This window comes from Zea mays, chromosome 1, assembly GCF_902167145.1.
Source record: "Zea mays cultivar B73 chromosome 1, Zm-B73-REFERENCE-NAM-5.0, whole genome shotgun sequence".
Lineage (NCBI taxonomy): Eukaryota > Viridiplantae > Streptophyta > Magnoliopsida > Poales > Poaceae > Zea > Zea mays.
In genome coordinates, this window is record NC_050096.1 from 192,791,621 (window position 1) to 192,806,097 (window position 14,477).

The 14,477-nt window shown below is 43.2% G+C and overlaps 1 protein-coding gene and 1 long non-coding RNA gene across 2 annotated transcripts; both read right to left on the reverse strand.

Moving 5' to 3' along the window:
• Nucleotides 1-229: 229 nt before the first annotated feature.
• LOC118476090 (uncharacterized) lies at nt 230-777 on the reverse strand. Its single transcript, XM_035964192.1, has one exon. The coding sequence runs from the start codon at nt 654-656 to the stop codon at nt 276-278; it is 381 nt and encodes a 126-aa protein (XP_035820085.1). The 5' UTR covers nt 657-777; the 3' UTR covers nt 230-275.
• A 218-nt stretch (nt 778-995) lies between these two features.
• On the reverse strand, nt 996-2,723 carry LOC103642068 (uncharacterized). Its single transcript, XR_002749677.2, has 3 exons — nt 2,200-2,723; nt 1,771-2,114; nt 996-1,309 (listed from the first exon to the last, which is right to left on the reverse strand). It is a non-coding gene; the product is annotated as an uncharacterized lncRNA (long non-coding RNA).
• Nucleotides 2,724-14,477: the final 11,754 nt, after the last annotated feature.

Consider the following 14,477-nt stretch of genomic DNA (forward strand, 5'->3'; position numbering starts at 1 on the left):
GAGGCTAGACATGAACAGAGCTATTTGTCCCCGAGCACGTATCCCTGTTGTCACCACTGTTCATCCTTGTTGGCCTCCTCGCTGCTAAGAGCAAGTTCCAACAGGCGCCATCACAAGCAATTGAAAGCTTCCGCACTTCGTCCTCTGGCGCCTTCCACGCCTTGTCGGTCGCCTTCATAGCGTCATGGACCTCAGAAAATTCGTTTAAAATCTGAGGAGAAATCATGGAGCGGTCATTCTTTCTATATATTAAGCGCGAACGCAAAACAGCCTAGCTAGACGGTCCACGTCAGTATTTTTTCTCTGTGCCGTTCGATCACAAATGAACGATTATTGTCTGTCGCTGCATCAGTGACGATTAAAAAAGGAAAAAAATGGACGAGAAGAGTCTTCTCGAGAGTTCCATTTGAAACTTCACATTCTGACGCTTCTCGCTCCTTCTTTGCGGTCACCCGACAGCACACTGGTGCCCAGCACGACACGCTCCAGCTCGCCATGGCGACGAGTGCCGAGACAACGTCGGAGCTGGACGCGTCCATCTCCACCACCTCTTTCTCGCCCGACGTGACGACGAACGCCGACCTCACGCTAGATCCGGGCGTGCTCACCTCCGCCTCCTCTTCTGCGTCGGCGTCGCACCAACCATCTCCAGCCATAGAGACAACTTGCTCGCTGCAGAATGGTTGGTGCTACGCCGGTCAGCAAGATCCTCCCGATCAGCAAGATCACTATAGTTCGTGGAGCGTTGTCCCGGTCAGCAAGATCCTCCCTGCGCTCTAATGTATGAGGTAAAAAGTCTTGGCACTACTATATTTGTTTAGGTTTTTCCCTACAGCAACGGAGGCTTCTGCATCTTGATTTGCAACGTGGAACTGCACGTTTATGGTTCAGTCAACTTTATTTGGAAATACCGCATTCGATTCCTCCCTGCTATTCAATCTAAGATGTGCATATTTTGTTTTTGTTTTTCTCCAGATTTTTTTTTGTCAACCATGTTGCAATAAAAAAATCGCTACATTTCCATTGAGCCAATGGATTCCGCATTTGATTCCTCTCTGCTATCTGATCTAACATGTGCAAATTCTGTTTTTTTCCTTTTTCTCCAGTTTTTCTCTCTCTCAACCTCGCTATATTCCCTTTGGGCAACAGAACAGCTATTGTGGTCCTAAACCTCTAAATATCTAACCTGCTAGAATTGTCTTCTAATTGTTTGTAGGCACGTCCACATCTTCCACTTTCGATTCTTTCAATTCAGCCAGAGGACAAATTTGTTGTTTTTCCTTCTTTTGTATTTCACTTACATTCGGTTCTGCAAACAAAGTAGCAAAAAAAAGGTGACAACCACCTCATTAACAAAGAAAGATAAGCACAGGAAGAATCATTTTCTCCGCATTGTCGAATCTTCCGTGCGAACATGTCTTCTAGATTTAGCATGTTAATAGTACATAAACGATTAAATTTGTGTTTTGATTTCTTCGCTTTAGATTTATTTCGGAATGATGCTTAGTAGTACCTCTGCTCCTTAAGGACAACACCAACAATGTAACTAATTTATGTTTGTTTTCTTATGACAAGATACCTTTTTTGTTTTCTTATGAACCGCAACATAGTTACTTATTTTCTGATAACTACTTAATCTTTTTTCTCTTACGAATACATGCTATACACATTTTAATAAAATTATACAACGTATCGCGCGCTAGGCGCGCGTTAGTGACTAGTAAATAACAACGGAACCCAGAAGAAACACCCAAGATGAAGAAGACCTACCTCTGGCCACCTCTCGCTCTCGCTGAAGGTCCATGTTAGCTTCCCCCAAGCGAACATTCGCCGCCCGTAGGGTTGACTCGGTTTCTTCCGCCCGTGAGGTCACCTCGCGCAGATCCTGCTGAAGCCGCGTCCTTTCCCCGTGGAGGCACTTGGCATCCTTGCGCGCCTCTTCACGTCCTGACCGAAGGCACGTGGCCTCGGCCTCAAGGCACTCGGTTCTGGCTCGGAGGCCGGAAAGTTCCCGATCTCTCTCCTCCGAGCGGGCCATTTCTACCCATAGCCTCCCCACCTCCCATTGTGCGGCCTCCAATGCCTCCCTCGGAGCTGATGATTGAGAGTACACGCTGGAAAAGATAACTCGTCGGTTAAGATTAACCACACCAATAAGAGACTAAACGAAGAAAAACAAATAGAGAGAGAGGCACCAACCTAGTCGTGTGGAATAATGTCCCGCATCATCGACAAATGGCAATGGAGACCGCCTTACCGAAGTTGCAAAGGAAGCGCTCCACCGACTCGAGGCTCATGTCAGTGTGGTCGGCAGTCGCTTTGATCAGATGCCATTCTTGCACCTCCATCTCCTCCCCCTCCGAGCCCTCAAGGATGAACAGAGGGTGATTCAAGGCCTCCTTCGGGGGTAGGAAGTGGAGGCATCGGCAACACATGGGAGGAGGAGGCAAGCGACGAAGGTGATGGAGCCCGGGGCTCACCGCCCATGCCAGTTGCCACCACCCCGGTCGCGTAAGCCACCACAACATCACCCAAAGGCGGTAAGGTGGGCGGTGGCTGGGGGACGACTGCCGCATCCACCATAAGGGAAGCGTCCACAGTGATGACCGTAGTCACGGGAATCACCCTGAAGGACGGGCAAGGACCTCTGTGCCTTCGGAACAAAGACGCCAGCAACGGACGATCCCGACGCCCCTCGGGCGACAGGGGGCGACAGAGCGCCCATAACGGGGGAAGCGGGTGCCGCCACGGGGGCTGACCGGAGCGTCCGGAGGAGCTCCGCTAGGGTAGCGACTCGGGAGGACGATGTTGGATTTTTTATAGGTTTGGTACATTTATTAAATAAACTTTATGATGTGTAATGTTATAGAATAGTATCATATTGAAAGTCTAAAGATATTTTAGCTTGACTTATATGGTGGAAATTATTCCACCTAACTTGAGAAGTCAAGAAACGGACAAGGGCGTGCCACACGCGCGCGCCGCCGCCGGTCGGGCGTGGCAGGCTGCATGCGACCCTTCTCCTTCAGCTTCCCTCTGCGAGAGGATAAGTAGAGGAGAACCCTTGACACTTGGTACACGTGAACAGAACCATTTCAGACTCCTCCGAAGCCCTTGCCGTTCGAGACCTTGCACGGGGGATCGGCAATTAGGTTTTTGGGGAGCGTCTACGCGACTGCCCAAAACATCTTCTTTCTGGCGAAATGACAAGTGAAGCTGGACAAGGATCTGGATCATCAGAACGCATGAGAGGGTATGATCAGTTTATTTCCTTACTGTTTTACGTTCTGCAGATTATATATGTTTCATATATTCATCTGTGTTGTTTTATATGTAGCAATGATTTTATCTCATCTATTCTGTCATATTATAATATGTTATATCTGTCTGTTTTAATTTTACAGTGTTTATGTTTCTATCTGTTTATTTTCAATTGTTCAGTCAGTTTATATGCTTATCATATTTATATGATTTATATGATTCATATGCTTTGTGTTCTCATGATCCATATTGTTATGGCTATATTTGAGATCACGATTTCTATGGTTAATTATCTTTTATATGTCATCATCATAATATTAATTTATGGAATTAAAATGATACGGAAAATATCTATAATTCTAACAATCCAAAAACCTAATGTTAGGCATTTTTCTGTCAGAGGTTCTATTGCTATGCTAAAGCCTGATCCTTTTGATGGTAAAAACTTCTTGATCTAGAAAGCTAAAATGGAATTGTGGATTACTGCAATGTCTTGTTATCATGCCGCTGAGGGCAAGCGTGTCAACTTACCTCCTGAGGATGAGGCTAAGTTTAAGGCTGAAGACAACCTCTTTCGAGGAGCAGTAATTAGCGTACTAGATACAAAATTTCAGAAAAGCTATATCATTCTTCCTACAGGAAAAGAGCTGTGGGATGCACTTGTTGGAAAGTTTGGAGTTACCGACGCTGGTAGCGAGCTATATCTCATGGAGCAGCTGTATGACTACAAAATGGTTGAGAACCGATCTGTAGTGGAACAGGCTCATGAGTTTCAGGCACTAGCTAAGGAACTCGAACTTTTTCCCTGTCCTTTGCCTGACAAATTTGTGGCTGGCGGTATAATCGCCAAATTGCCATCTTCTTGGAAGGACTTTGCTACCTCTCTCAAACATAAGAGACAAGAGTTCAATGTGGAAGAGCTCATTGGTACTCTTGATGTTGAGGAAAAGGGCTAGAACAAAGGACAATGGAAAAGGTGTGGAGACCTCTACTGCTAATGTGGTGCAGAAGAGAAACTTCCGCAAGTTTAACAAGAAGAAAAACCAGAACAAACAAGAGAACACAAATAAACCTGTTTAAACAACACAATTTAAAAAGAAGAAGAACAACAACAAGGGAAAGGGAGGATGCTTTGTCTGTGGCAGTGATCAACATTGGGCTAGAGAGTGCCCTGATCGCAAGTTCACACAAGACAAGAAATCAGCTAATGTTGTAACCACTGAAACTGAAGATGGAACATCTGGGTATGATAATTCTTTACCATTTGTTCTTTCAGTTTGTAATTCACCTGAGTGGTGGATGGACAGTGGTGCAAACATTCATGTGTGTGCTGATGCCTCTATGTTCACTTCCTACCAGGTCGGGAGGTCTGGCGCCTTGTTAATGGGAAATGGGTCGCGTGCTCATGTTCTTGGTGTTGGTACTGTCATTCTGAAGTTTACTTCGGGAAAGACGGTGCCATTAAAAAGCATGCAGCATGTGCCCTCTATCAAGAAGAATCTCGTTAGCGCTTCTATGCTATGTCGAGATGGATACAAAGTTGTTCTTGAGTCTAATAAATGTGTTGTGTCGAAACATGGTACTTTTGTTGGTAAAGGATATGACTGCGGAGGCTTGTTCCGCTTATCACTGCATGATGTGTGTAATAAACTAGTGAATTCTGTTAATTTTTTTGATGAGTCAGATTTATGGCATTCACGGTTTTGTCATGCAAGCTTTGGCTGTCTTATGCGGTTAGCAAATCTAAATCTAATTCCTAAATTTAACTTGGTCAAAAGGTCTAAGTGCCATGTGTGTGTTGAATCAAAACAACCCCGCAAGCCACACAAGGCTGCTGAGGCGAGGAGTTTGGCACCTCTAGAACTTGTTCATTCTGATCTGTGCGAGATGAATGGAATTTTGACCAAAGGTGGTAAAAGATACTTTCTCACTTTTATAGATGACTCCACTAGATTTTGCTATGTGTATCTCTTAAAAACAAAAGATGAAGCATTTAATTATTTTAAGGCCTATAAAGTTGAAGTTGAGAACCAACTTGAGAGGAAAATAAAACGTTTAAGGTCCGATCGAGGTGGAGAATATTTATCTAATGTGTTCGATGAGTTCTGCGTGGAACATAGTATTATTCATGAGAGGACACCGCCATTCTCACCACAATCCAATGGGATTGCTGAAAGGAAAAACCACACTCTAACATATTTGGTGAATGCCATGTTGAGTACAGTGGGATTATCCAAGGCATGGTGGGGTGAGGCGATTTTGACGGCATGTCATGTCCTGAATAGAGTTCCAACAAAGAACAAAGAGATCACACCATTTGAGGAATGGGAAAAGAGAAGATTAAATCTCTCATATTTGCGCACTTGGGGTTGCTTGGCTAAAGTGAATGTGCCAATCAACAAAAAGCGTAAACTTGGGCCTAAAACTGTTGATTGTATATTCCTTGGGTAATCTTTTCACAGCACTGGGTATATGTTCTTAATTATAAAATCTGATGTGCCTGATATGTATGTTGATAGTATCATGGAATCAAGAGACGCAACATTTTTTGAGAATGAGTTTCCCATGAAGAATACATCTAATGATATAAGTCATGAGACTATAATTCCCCATGAGCACGAACTGTCGATTCCTATAGATCATGCTGAGGATTCTCACGTGCACATCCCTGAGGAGGATGACACTATAGTCACTCGAAAGAGCAAGAGACAGAGGGTTGCAAAATCCTTTGGTAATGACTTTATAGTGTACCTTGTGGAAGACACACCAACTACCATTAGTAAGGCATATTCCTCTCCTGATGCTGACATATGGAAGGAAGCAGTAAGGAGTGAGATGGAATCTATTATGTCTAATGGAACTTGGGAGGTCGTTGACCGTCCTTATGGTTGTCAACCTATAGGCTGCAAATGGATCTTCAAGAAAAATCTTAGGCCTGATGGTATAATCGAGAGGTACAAGGCAAGGCTTGTGGCCAAAGGATATACCCAAAAAGAGGGTGAAGATTTCTTTGATACCTACTCACCAATGGCCCGATTGACTACAATTCGCACATTAATAGCCGTGGCAGCCTCTTATGGTCTTATCATTCATCAGATGGATGTTAAGACAACTTTCCTAAATGGAGAGTTGGATGAGGAGATCTACATGGATCAACCAGAAGAGTTCATTGCGGATGGTCAAGAGAACAAGGTGTGCAGGTTGATAAAATCATTGTGTGGCCTAAAACAAGCACCTAAGCAATGGCATGAAAAGTTTGATAATACTCTTACAGCTGATGGCTTTGCTGTAAATGAATCTGACATGTGTGTGTATTGTCGGTATGGTGGGGGTGAGTCTGTTATGCTGTGCCTATATGTTGATGACATCTTGATCTTTGGATCAAATCTCAATGTGATTAAGGAAGTTAAAAATCTTCTATCGAGCAATTTCGAAATGAAAGATTTGGGAGAAGCTGATGTCATTCTAAACATCAAGCTTGTTAGAGAAGCTGATGGTGGGGGTAACTTTGTTACAATCCCATTATGTGGAAAAGGTATTGAGTCGCTTTGGTTTTAGTGACTGTGATCCTGCTCCAACACCTTATGACCCTAGCATGCTATTGAGAAAGAATTAGATAATATCAAGGGATCAATTGACATACTCCCATGTCATTGGCTCGCTCATGTACCTTGCAAGTGCAACAAGGCCAGACATCTCTTATGCTGTGAGTAAGCTAAGTCGGTTTGTGTCGAAACCAGGAGATGATCACTGGCATGCTCTTGAGAGAGTGTTGCGATATTTGAAAGGTACTATGACATACGATATTCATTATACTGGAAACCCAAAAGTGCTGGAAGGCTATTGTGATGCCAACTGGATTTCTGATGCTGATGAGCTTTATGCCACAAGAGGATATGTGTTTCTGTTTGGAGGTGGCGCTATTTCCTGGAAATCTTGCAAGCAGACTATCTTAACGAAGTCTAGGAAGCAGATTCGCAGCATTAGACACTGCTGGGGCGGAGGCCGAGTGGCTTCGTGATTTCTTATTGGACTTACCGTTAGTTGAAAAACCGATACCGGCTATTTCCATGAACTGTGACAACCAAACGGTGATTACAAAGGTTAACAGTTCTAGGAATAACATGAAGTCTACAAGGCATGTTAAGAGGAGATTGAAATCTGTTAGAAAGCTAAACAACTCTGGAGTTATAATGGTGGATTATGTCCACACTTCTAATAATCTGGCAGATCAATTCACTAAGGGTCTGTCACGCAATGTGATAGAAAGTGCATCGAGAGAAATGGGTATGAGACCCATGTGAAATCTACTCTAGTGGTAACCTGCTCTATGTGATCGGAGATCCCGTGAAGTAGAGTGGAGAAACAAGCTAGGAGTAGATTGTGAGGAAAGATCCCTTCTTTAACTCATTTCTGATGCACATCTTTCCTATATGTAAGGCAGGATGGTTTTTACCTTAATGTATTCCAAGAGTCTTATAAGGTGAGATGTTGTCCTACAGAACATCTTCTGAGGAATACACATATATGAGTCAGACTGCTAGTCACAGTCTATAGGACTTGGGTAATCCCTAAATACTCATGAAAGGCACTGAAGTGTGACTTATATGCTTCTAAACAGCGGGAATACCCTTTTGCATCCTAGTATCAGCAAAGGATTTGAGTGAATCTCACTTCGCACAAAACTGTCAATTCAAGGCTTAGTCTATTGTTCAGTTGTGAATGGGTGAAACTCTTATTCTAGATGGATGTTCAACTTAATAGTCTTCATCGAAACACTGGTATATCAAAGTATTCTGATTCTGATACTTCATCATTACAAACCCTAGAGTTTGGTGGGGATTGTTGGATCTTTTATGGGCTTGGCCCATTTATTGAATAAACTCTATGGTGTGTAATGGTAGAGAATACCAATAGTACCATATTAGAAGTCCAAGGGTCTTTTGGCTTGACTTATATGGTGGGAATTATTCCACCTAACTTGAGAAGTCAAGAAACGGACAAGGGCGTGCCACGCGCGCGCGTCGCCGCCGCCGGCCGGGCGTGGCGTGGCGTGGCATGGCGAGGCAGGCAGGCAGGCGAGCGGGCGTGGTGTGGTTGTGTTAATTTTTAGCACTCACTAACCGTGTAAACCTTTTAGTTGCCTATCTCTTCGTCAGATGCATGCGAGACTCTTGTCCTTCAGCTGCCCGTCCCTTGGCGTGCAGCATGCGACCCTTCTCCTTCAGCTTCCCTCTGTGAGAGGATAAGTAAAGGAGAACCCCTGGCACTTGGTACACGTGAACAGAACCATTTCAGACTCACAACCTAGCCGCAAGTGAGGGTATTCCCATCTCGTGACTCTGCGCGCACAGAACAGCGAGAGGGCAGGTGCCTCCGAAGCCCTTGCCGTTCGAGACCTTGCACGGGGGATCGGCAATTAGGTTTTTGGGGAGCGTCTACACGACTGCCCAAAACATCTTCTTCCTGGCGACATGACAAGGGAAGCTGGACAAGGATCTGGATCATCAGAGCGCATGGGAGGGTATGATCAGTTTATTTCCTTGCTGTTTTACGTTCTGCAGATTATATATGTTTCATATATTCATCTGTGTTGTTTTATATCTAGCAATGATTTTATCTCATCTATTCTGTCATATTATAATATGTTATATCTGTCTGTTTTAATTTTACAGTCATGCTGTTTATATTTCTATCTGTTTATTTTCAATTATTCAGTCAGTTTACATGCTTATCATATTTATATGATTTATATGATTCATATGCTTTGTGTTCTCATGATCCATATTGTTATGGATATATTTGAGATCACGATTTCTATGGTTAATTATCTTTTATATGTCATCATCATAATATTAATTTATGGAATTAAAATGATACAGAAAATGTCTATAATTCTAACAGACGATGTGCACCCTTCACACCTTCACCATCTTCCCAGAACGTACACAGTGACAAAATCGATGCGATAAAAACATCGAACATAGAAAGGAGGAAAGGAACAAGTAGAATAACAAGGGTACCGAGAGGAGCACGCCCAGGCGAAAACATTCCACTGCGACCGGGAAGGCCTGGAGACCGGCGCCGAAGGAGATAAAGGGGGTACGAACAAGGGAGACACCTGAAAGGAAAATGGTGACGCCTAAGTGGGTGGGGTGAATTAGTACTTCTAAAATTCTTTCTTTAAACTATGGCATAAATAAATCCCTAGAGCAAAACCTATGCAAATAAACAATCTAGAATGTGCAAACTAGGGTTTGTTTAAGTGTTTCTATCTCTATCGCAATGTCTAAGTTTTAATCCTAAATAATCTTAACAACAAAGACAAGATTGAAACTTAAATGCTTAATATAAATGCGAAAGCTAAAGAGCAACATAGAGATACAGATTCTCGTGGATGACGCTGATATTTTTACCAAGGTATTCGGAACCACGTAAGGTCCTGACTAATCCTCGTTGGTGCCCCAACGCAAAAGGAAGCTCACGCGAGGGCCAAGCACCTCGGTCGAGTAACTCCGTAGAGAGCCGCGGGCCTAATCCACGCTCAAGTGGTGCTTCGCTTCCGGCTCCTCTCTGACGCTCCCTGCCGTCTCCACTTACGAGCTTCTGGCCGAAACGTCGTGGGGCTCGTTCCCTCTGGTACACGGTGGCGGCCGTGACACAAACTCAGTTATCACGGTCTCGCAAGACTCTCGCCCCAATTGTTACAATTATAACGGCTCGCGCAAGAGCCGAGGGGTTTTGTGGTTTTTCTAAACTCACTCAACTAACTAGGATTCACCTAGAGCAAGTGCTAAAGCGATCTAACTAACCTAAGCACTTCATAAAGCACCTACGCTAATCATCGAGTGATTTTTATTAAGCACTTGGGTGTATGAGCACATGAAAATGTCTACAATATGCCTTGGTATGTTTCTTGTGTTCCCACACCTTGAAATGGCCGGTTGGGGTATTTATAGGCCGCAACACAATTCTAGCCGTTGGAGAAAAGCTGCTGCTCTGCGGCACACTGGACAGTCCGGCGGAGGCACCGGATAGTCCGGTGCCCTTGTCTGGTGCGCCTAGTCGTTGGATCTGACACCGTAAGTGACCGTTAGCGTTGCAGACTTTCACACTGGATAGTCCGGGTATCACACTGGACAGTATGGTGGCTTCACTCCCAGTGCCACCAGAAACTAGTCGTTGGGCTACAGTTCCCTGCTGCATTGGACAGTCCGGCGTGTGGCACCGGATAGTCCGCCAGTGGCAACACTTTTCTTCGTTTCTTGAACTTTGCTTGATACTTGTTGATCTTCACTTGTGATCTTCACAATGTCTTCTTTTGAGGTGTTACTTTCCTCAATGCCTTAGTCCAAGTAACTAGCATCATATGAACTACAAACATAAACACTAGCAAACACATTAGTCCACATGTTATGTTGATCATCAAACACCAAAACCTTTTGAGCCAAATGGCCTGGTATCCATTTTCCTTACAACGCCACCCCACGGCGCATTGCCGGGTTAGTCGGCGCTAGAGGGGTCGACACCATCTCACGTCCTGCCAACACTAGGGGAGTGAAGGATGGCTCGGCCGCCCCCGACATTCCGTGGTGAAGCCCTAACGACGTGGTCGTCGGAGCAGTGAGCGTGGAGATAGAACCACCCAACCGAGCGAAAGCACTAGAGTTTGCCTTGGCATCGTCAGGACAAACGAGGACGCCCATGGACGAGGGATTCCCTGCCCCGCTAGAATCCATGGAAGTCAAATCCTCCATGTCCGTGGATGGAGTAACGCTCTTCCTAGGCTTGGCACAGGTGAGACGACCCACTTCTTCTCCCTTTTCCACTTATGACGACGCTTTAAACGCACCACCACAACTAACTCCTCCACCTCATGCTTCCGCTTCTGGTCCGCCTTGATACCGGCGTCTTCAGGAAGAGGGGGCAGACAGACCGTGATGTTCCCAACCCCCTAGAGAGGGGAGCATAAAATGAAGCATCGGACAAGAGCCAAGGGTGAAGGAAGAAAATCAAAAACTCACTGGGTCACTCAACCTTCCTTAAAGTTCCCTTTGTTTGGGAACAGGATCTAGATTTCGCCTAGAGGGGGTGAATAGGCGAATAAAAACTAACACTTAAAAACTGGAAATTCTTACTCTACTCGAAAACTGGATCATAGTGGAATGAGACCCTTCGAGTAGGTTGCAGTGGAATTGAAGTTCCTGTCTTAAAATACCATGTACTTCAAAGACATCTTGTACCACATATAAGTATTGAAGTGCAAGTATAAAAAACAATTAAGACAGAGAAACAACACACAACACAGAGCAGAGCACACAGACACAGGAATTTATCTCGAGGTTTGGATAAGCCTGAAATGCTTGCCTAGTCCTCGTTGAAGTTAGCCACACCTTGCCTTGGAGTCTATTTCAACTCCTTCCTCTGTTTGCTCTCGGAGAACATAAAGAGATTATCAGCGCAAACAACATGACAAAATGAATCTTTACCTTTTTCCTTGTTCATGTTGATTGCTTCATTTATTGCTTTAGAAACTTCCTTCTTGTGGAGTTTGACACTTGTTGCGGTTTCTCCCTTCTTAAGCTTCTTCACCACGCGTTCATGGATATCTTGAGGAGGTTGAGCAATGTGTCTTCTCGTTAGTTGCTTTTCTTTCTTGTTCCTTTCTTTATTTATGAACAACTTTTCTTTTGATACAACTTGATGCTTAATCAAAGATTGGTTTTCTTTTGAGCAACATGGGTTAGCACATGGTGATATATTGTCTAAATGCACACATGTGCAAGAACAAGGTTCACATGAATTTAAACTCGTAATTACCACCTTATGAGAAACATCAAGCATGATATGTGTATCCAAAATATTATCATGAGAATAAGACAACATATCAAAATTTTCACTAAGAGCAAGTTTCTCAAGATTTAGCAATTCTACTTGCCTCTTAAGCATGGCATTTTCAATTTTAAGTTGAGCAACACAAGATAAAGCATCATCATTATTTCTTTGCTCGATTAAAACTGAATCATATCGTTGGACCAAATCATCATGAGAGCACCTTAGCTCCTCATTGTCTTTGGCCATCTTCTTTAGGTTGTCATTAGTTTTGATGAGAGTCTCCTCCAGCCTGAGAAGTGTCTCGCCTTGTTCCTTGTTCCTTCTCAACAACTTAATCAAGAGCACTTTGTCTTCTTTGTTGAGATTGGTGTAGAACTGGCAAATCTCCTCTTCTCACACGTCCTCATTCTCACTTTCACTATCATCATTATTAACGGAAGGAATACGAGAAAATGTACCTTGTGACAATGTAGATTCATCTCGCTATCATCATGTCCCTCCTCATCATCGCTTTCATCTCCACTATCATCGTTAGCAATAAGACACTTATAACTAGTGGGAGGCGAACCAGTCGGTGAGATGGATTCATCGCTTGGTGTCCATTGTTCTTGTTTTTCTCCCTTGGACAAGTCAGTACCACGAGCAATAGAGGGAGAAGAAGCAGTGCATATGGACTTAAAAAATTCAACTTAATTCTAGTCCATCGATCATGAGCATCAACAAATAAATCAATATCACTATTCATGATGGCAAAATAAGCACCTTTAGAGAGTCAACTAAGATGTTTCAAGCATGGTGATTGAGAGATAAACATCTTAGTTCAACCTTAGTAGGATTTTTACTAATATCGGAGGGAAAATACTTCTACTAAAAATCTATCTCACATCAGAATCAATATGCATGAAAGCACTATAAATAGAGACAGACCAAGATTTATAATTAGAACCATAGCCTAAAAGAAGTTCTAGAGTTACCTCTTGTGAAGGCATCGTTATCTTCGAATGGATAGCCCACACTAGAGAGGCCTAGCTCCGATACCAATTGAAAGTTCCCTTTGTTTGAGAACAGGATGTAGATGTCGCCTAGAGGGGGGTGAATAGGTGAATAAAAACTAACACTTAAAAACTAGAAATTATTACTCTACTCGAAGACTGGATCGCAGTGGAATGAAAGACCCTTCGAGTAGGTTGCAACGGAATTGAAGTTCATGTCTTAAAATACTCTGCACTTCAAAGACAGCTTGTGCGACAGATAAGTATTGAAGTGCAAGTATAAAAAGCAATTAACACAGAGAAACATCACACAACATAGAGCATAGCACATAGACACAGGGATTTATCCCAAGGTTTGGCCAAGCCTGAAATGCTTGCCTAGTTCTCGTTGGAGTTAACCACACCTTGGCTTGAAGACTATTTTAACTCCTCCTTCGTTTACTCACATCTGTCAGTGCGACGGAGAGAGCCTGTTGGTCATTTGTTCTCAATTGCTATACATAGTTGAAAACAAAACAACACAATGTTAAAAAGATAATTAACCTTCATCCTCAAACAGTTATCCCTTAGGAATAACTCCTTCGAAGACGAAGGTTGGGATTTTAATCGAATGAATCATAAATCAGTATACAAATGAATATACAAGGAACGTAAAGAAGTCAAACATTTTAACTCATCTCAGGTATTTCAATATCTCATTTCTCCCCTTTCATATGATAAAATTACAATCGTACCTTCGGTTCCACAAAGTGAGTTAGAACGAAGGTGCTCTAGGGAAGAGATTACACGAGGCAATTATCCAGCCCACCAAAAGGTACTTATGCAAGGCACTGTTCATCTATTTATAGGGGATCGTACATCTTCATATAAAATTACAAATGTACCCACAAGATCTGCACATATGATTTACAAAATGATGTGAGGGCTATATTGACTTCTGCCTATATCGTCTTGGATACAGAATCATGAACACCTTCTCCTGGCATTGTTCACCTTCATTTCCATATGGTATTGTGATGAAGCTTAATATCTTTGTTTCTGTCCTCATCCTGTTCTGAAGGTACTTGATGCCGAAGCTCCTGTAACACTTAAAAACATGTTGACAACCAGTGGTTAAGTGTGTTTTTTGAGGACCTTCGAAAGACGAAGGCCCCCAACAAAGTCTTCCACTATGTTGATATCGGTCACAATGATGACATGGTTGCTTACAATCTTCTCGACAACAATCTGGTAGAGTAACAGTGCGCTCAAGAATTTGCTCTATGTCACACCCGAGTTTTAGGGACTCGGGCGCGAACATAATCACCAGGTGTGCTAGGACCAAGTCTCACACATATGATGAATCATGGTACAAAAATGAATGTCACAACTTTATTATACAATAGGAGT

Excerpts from the sequence above, each read along its gene's own strand:
- LOC118476090 (XM_035964192.1), bottom strand. The coding sequence starts at position 656 with ATGGCTGGAGATGGTTGGTGCGACGCCGACGCAGAAGAGGAGGCGGAG.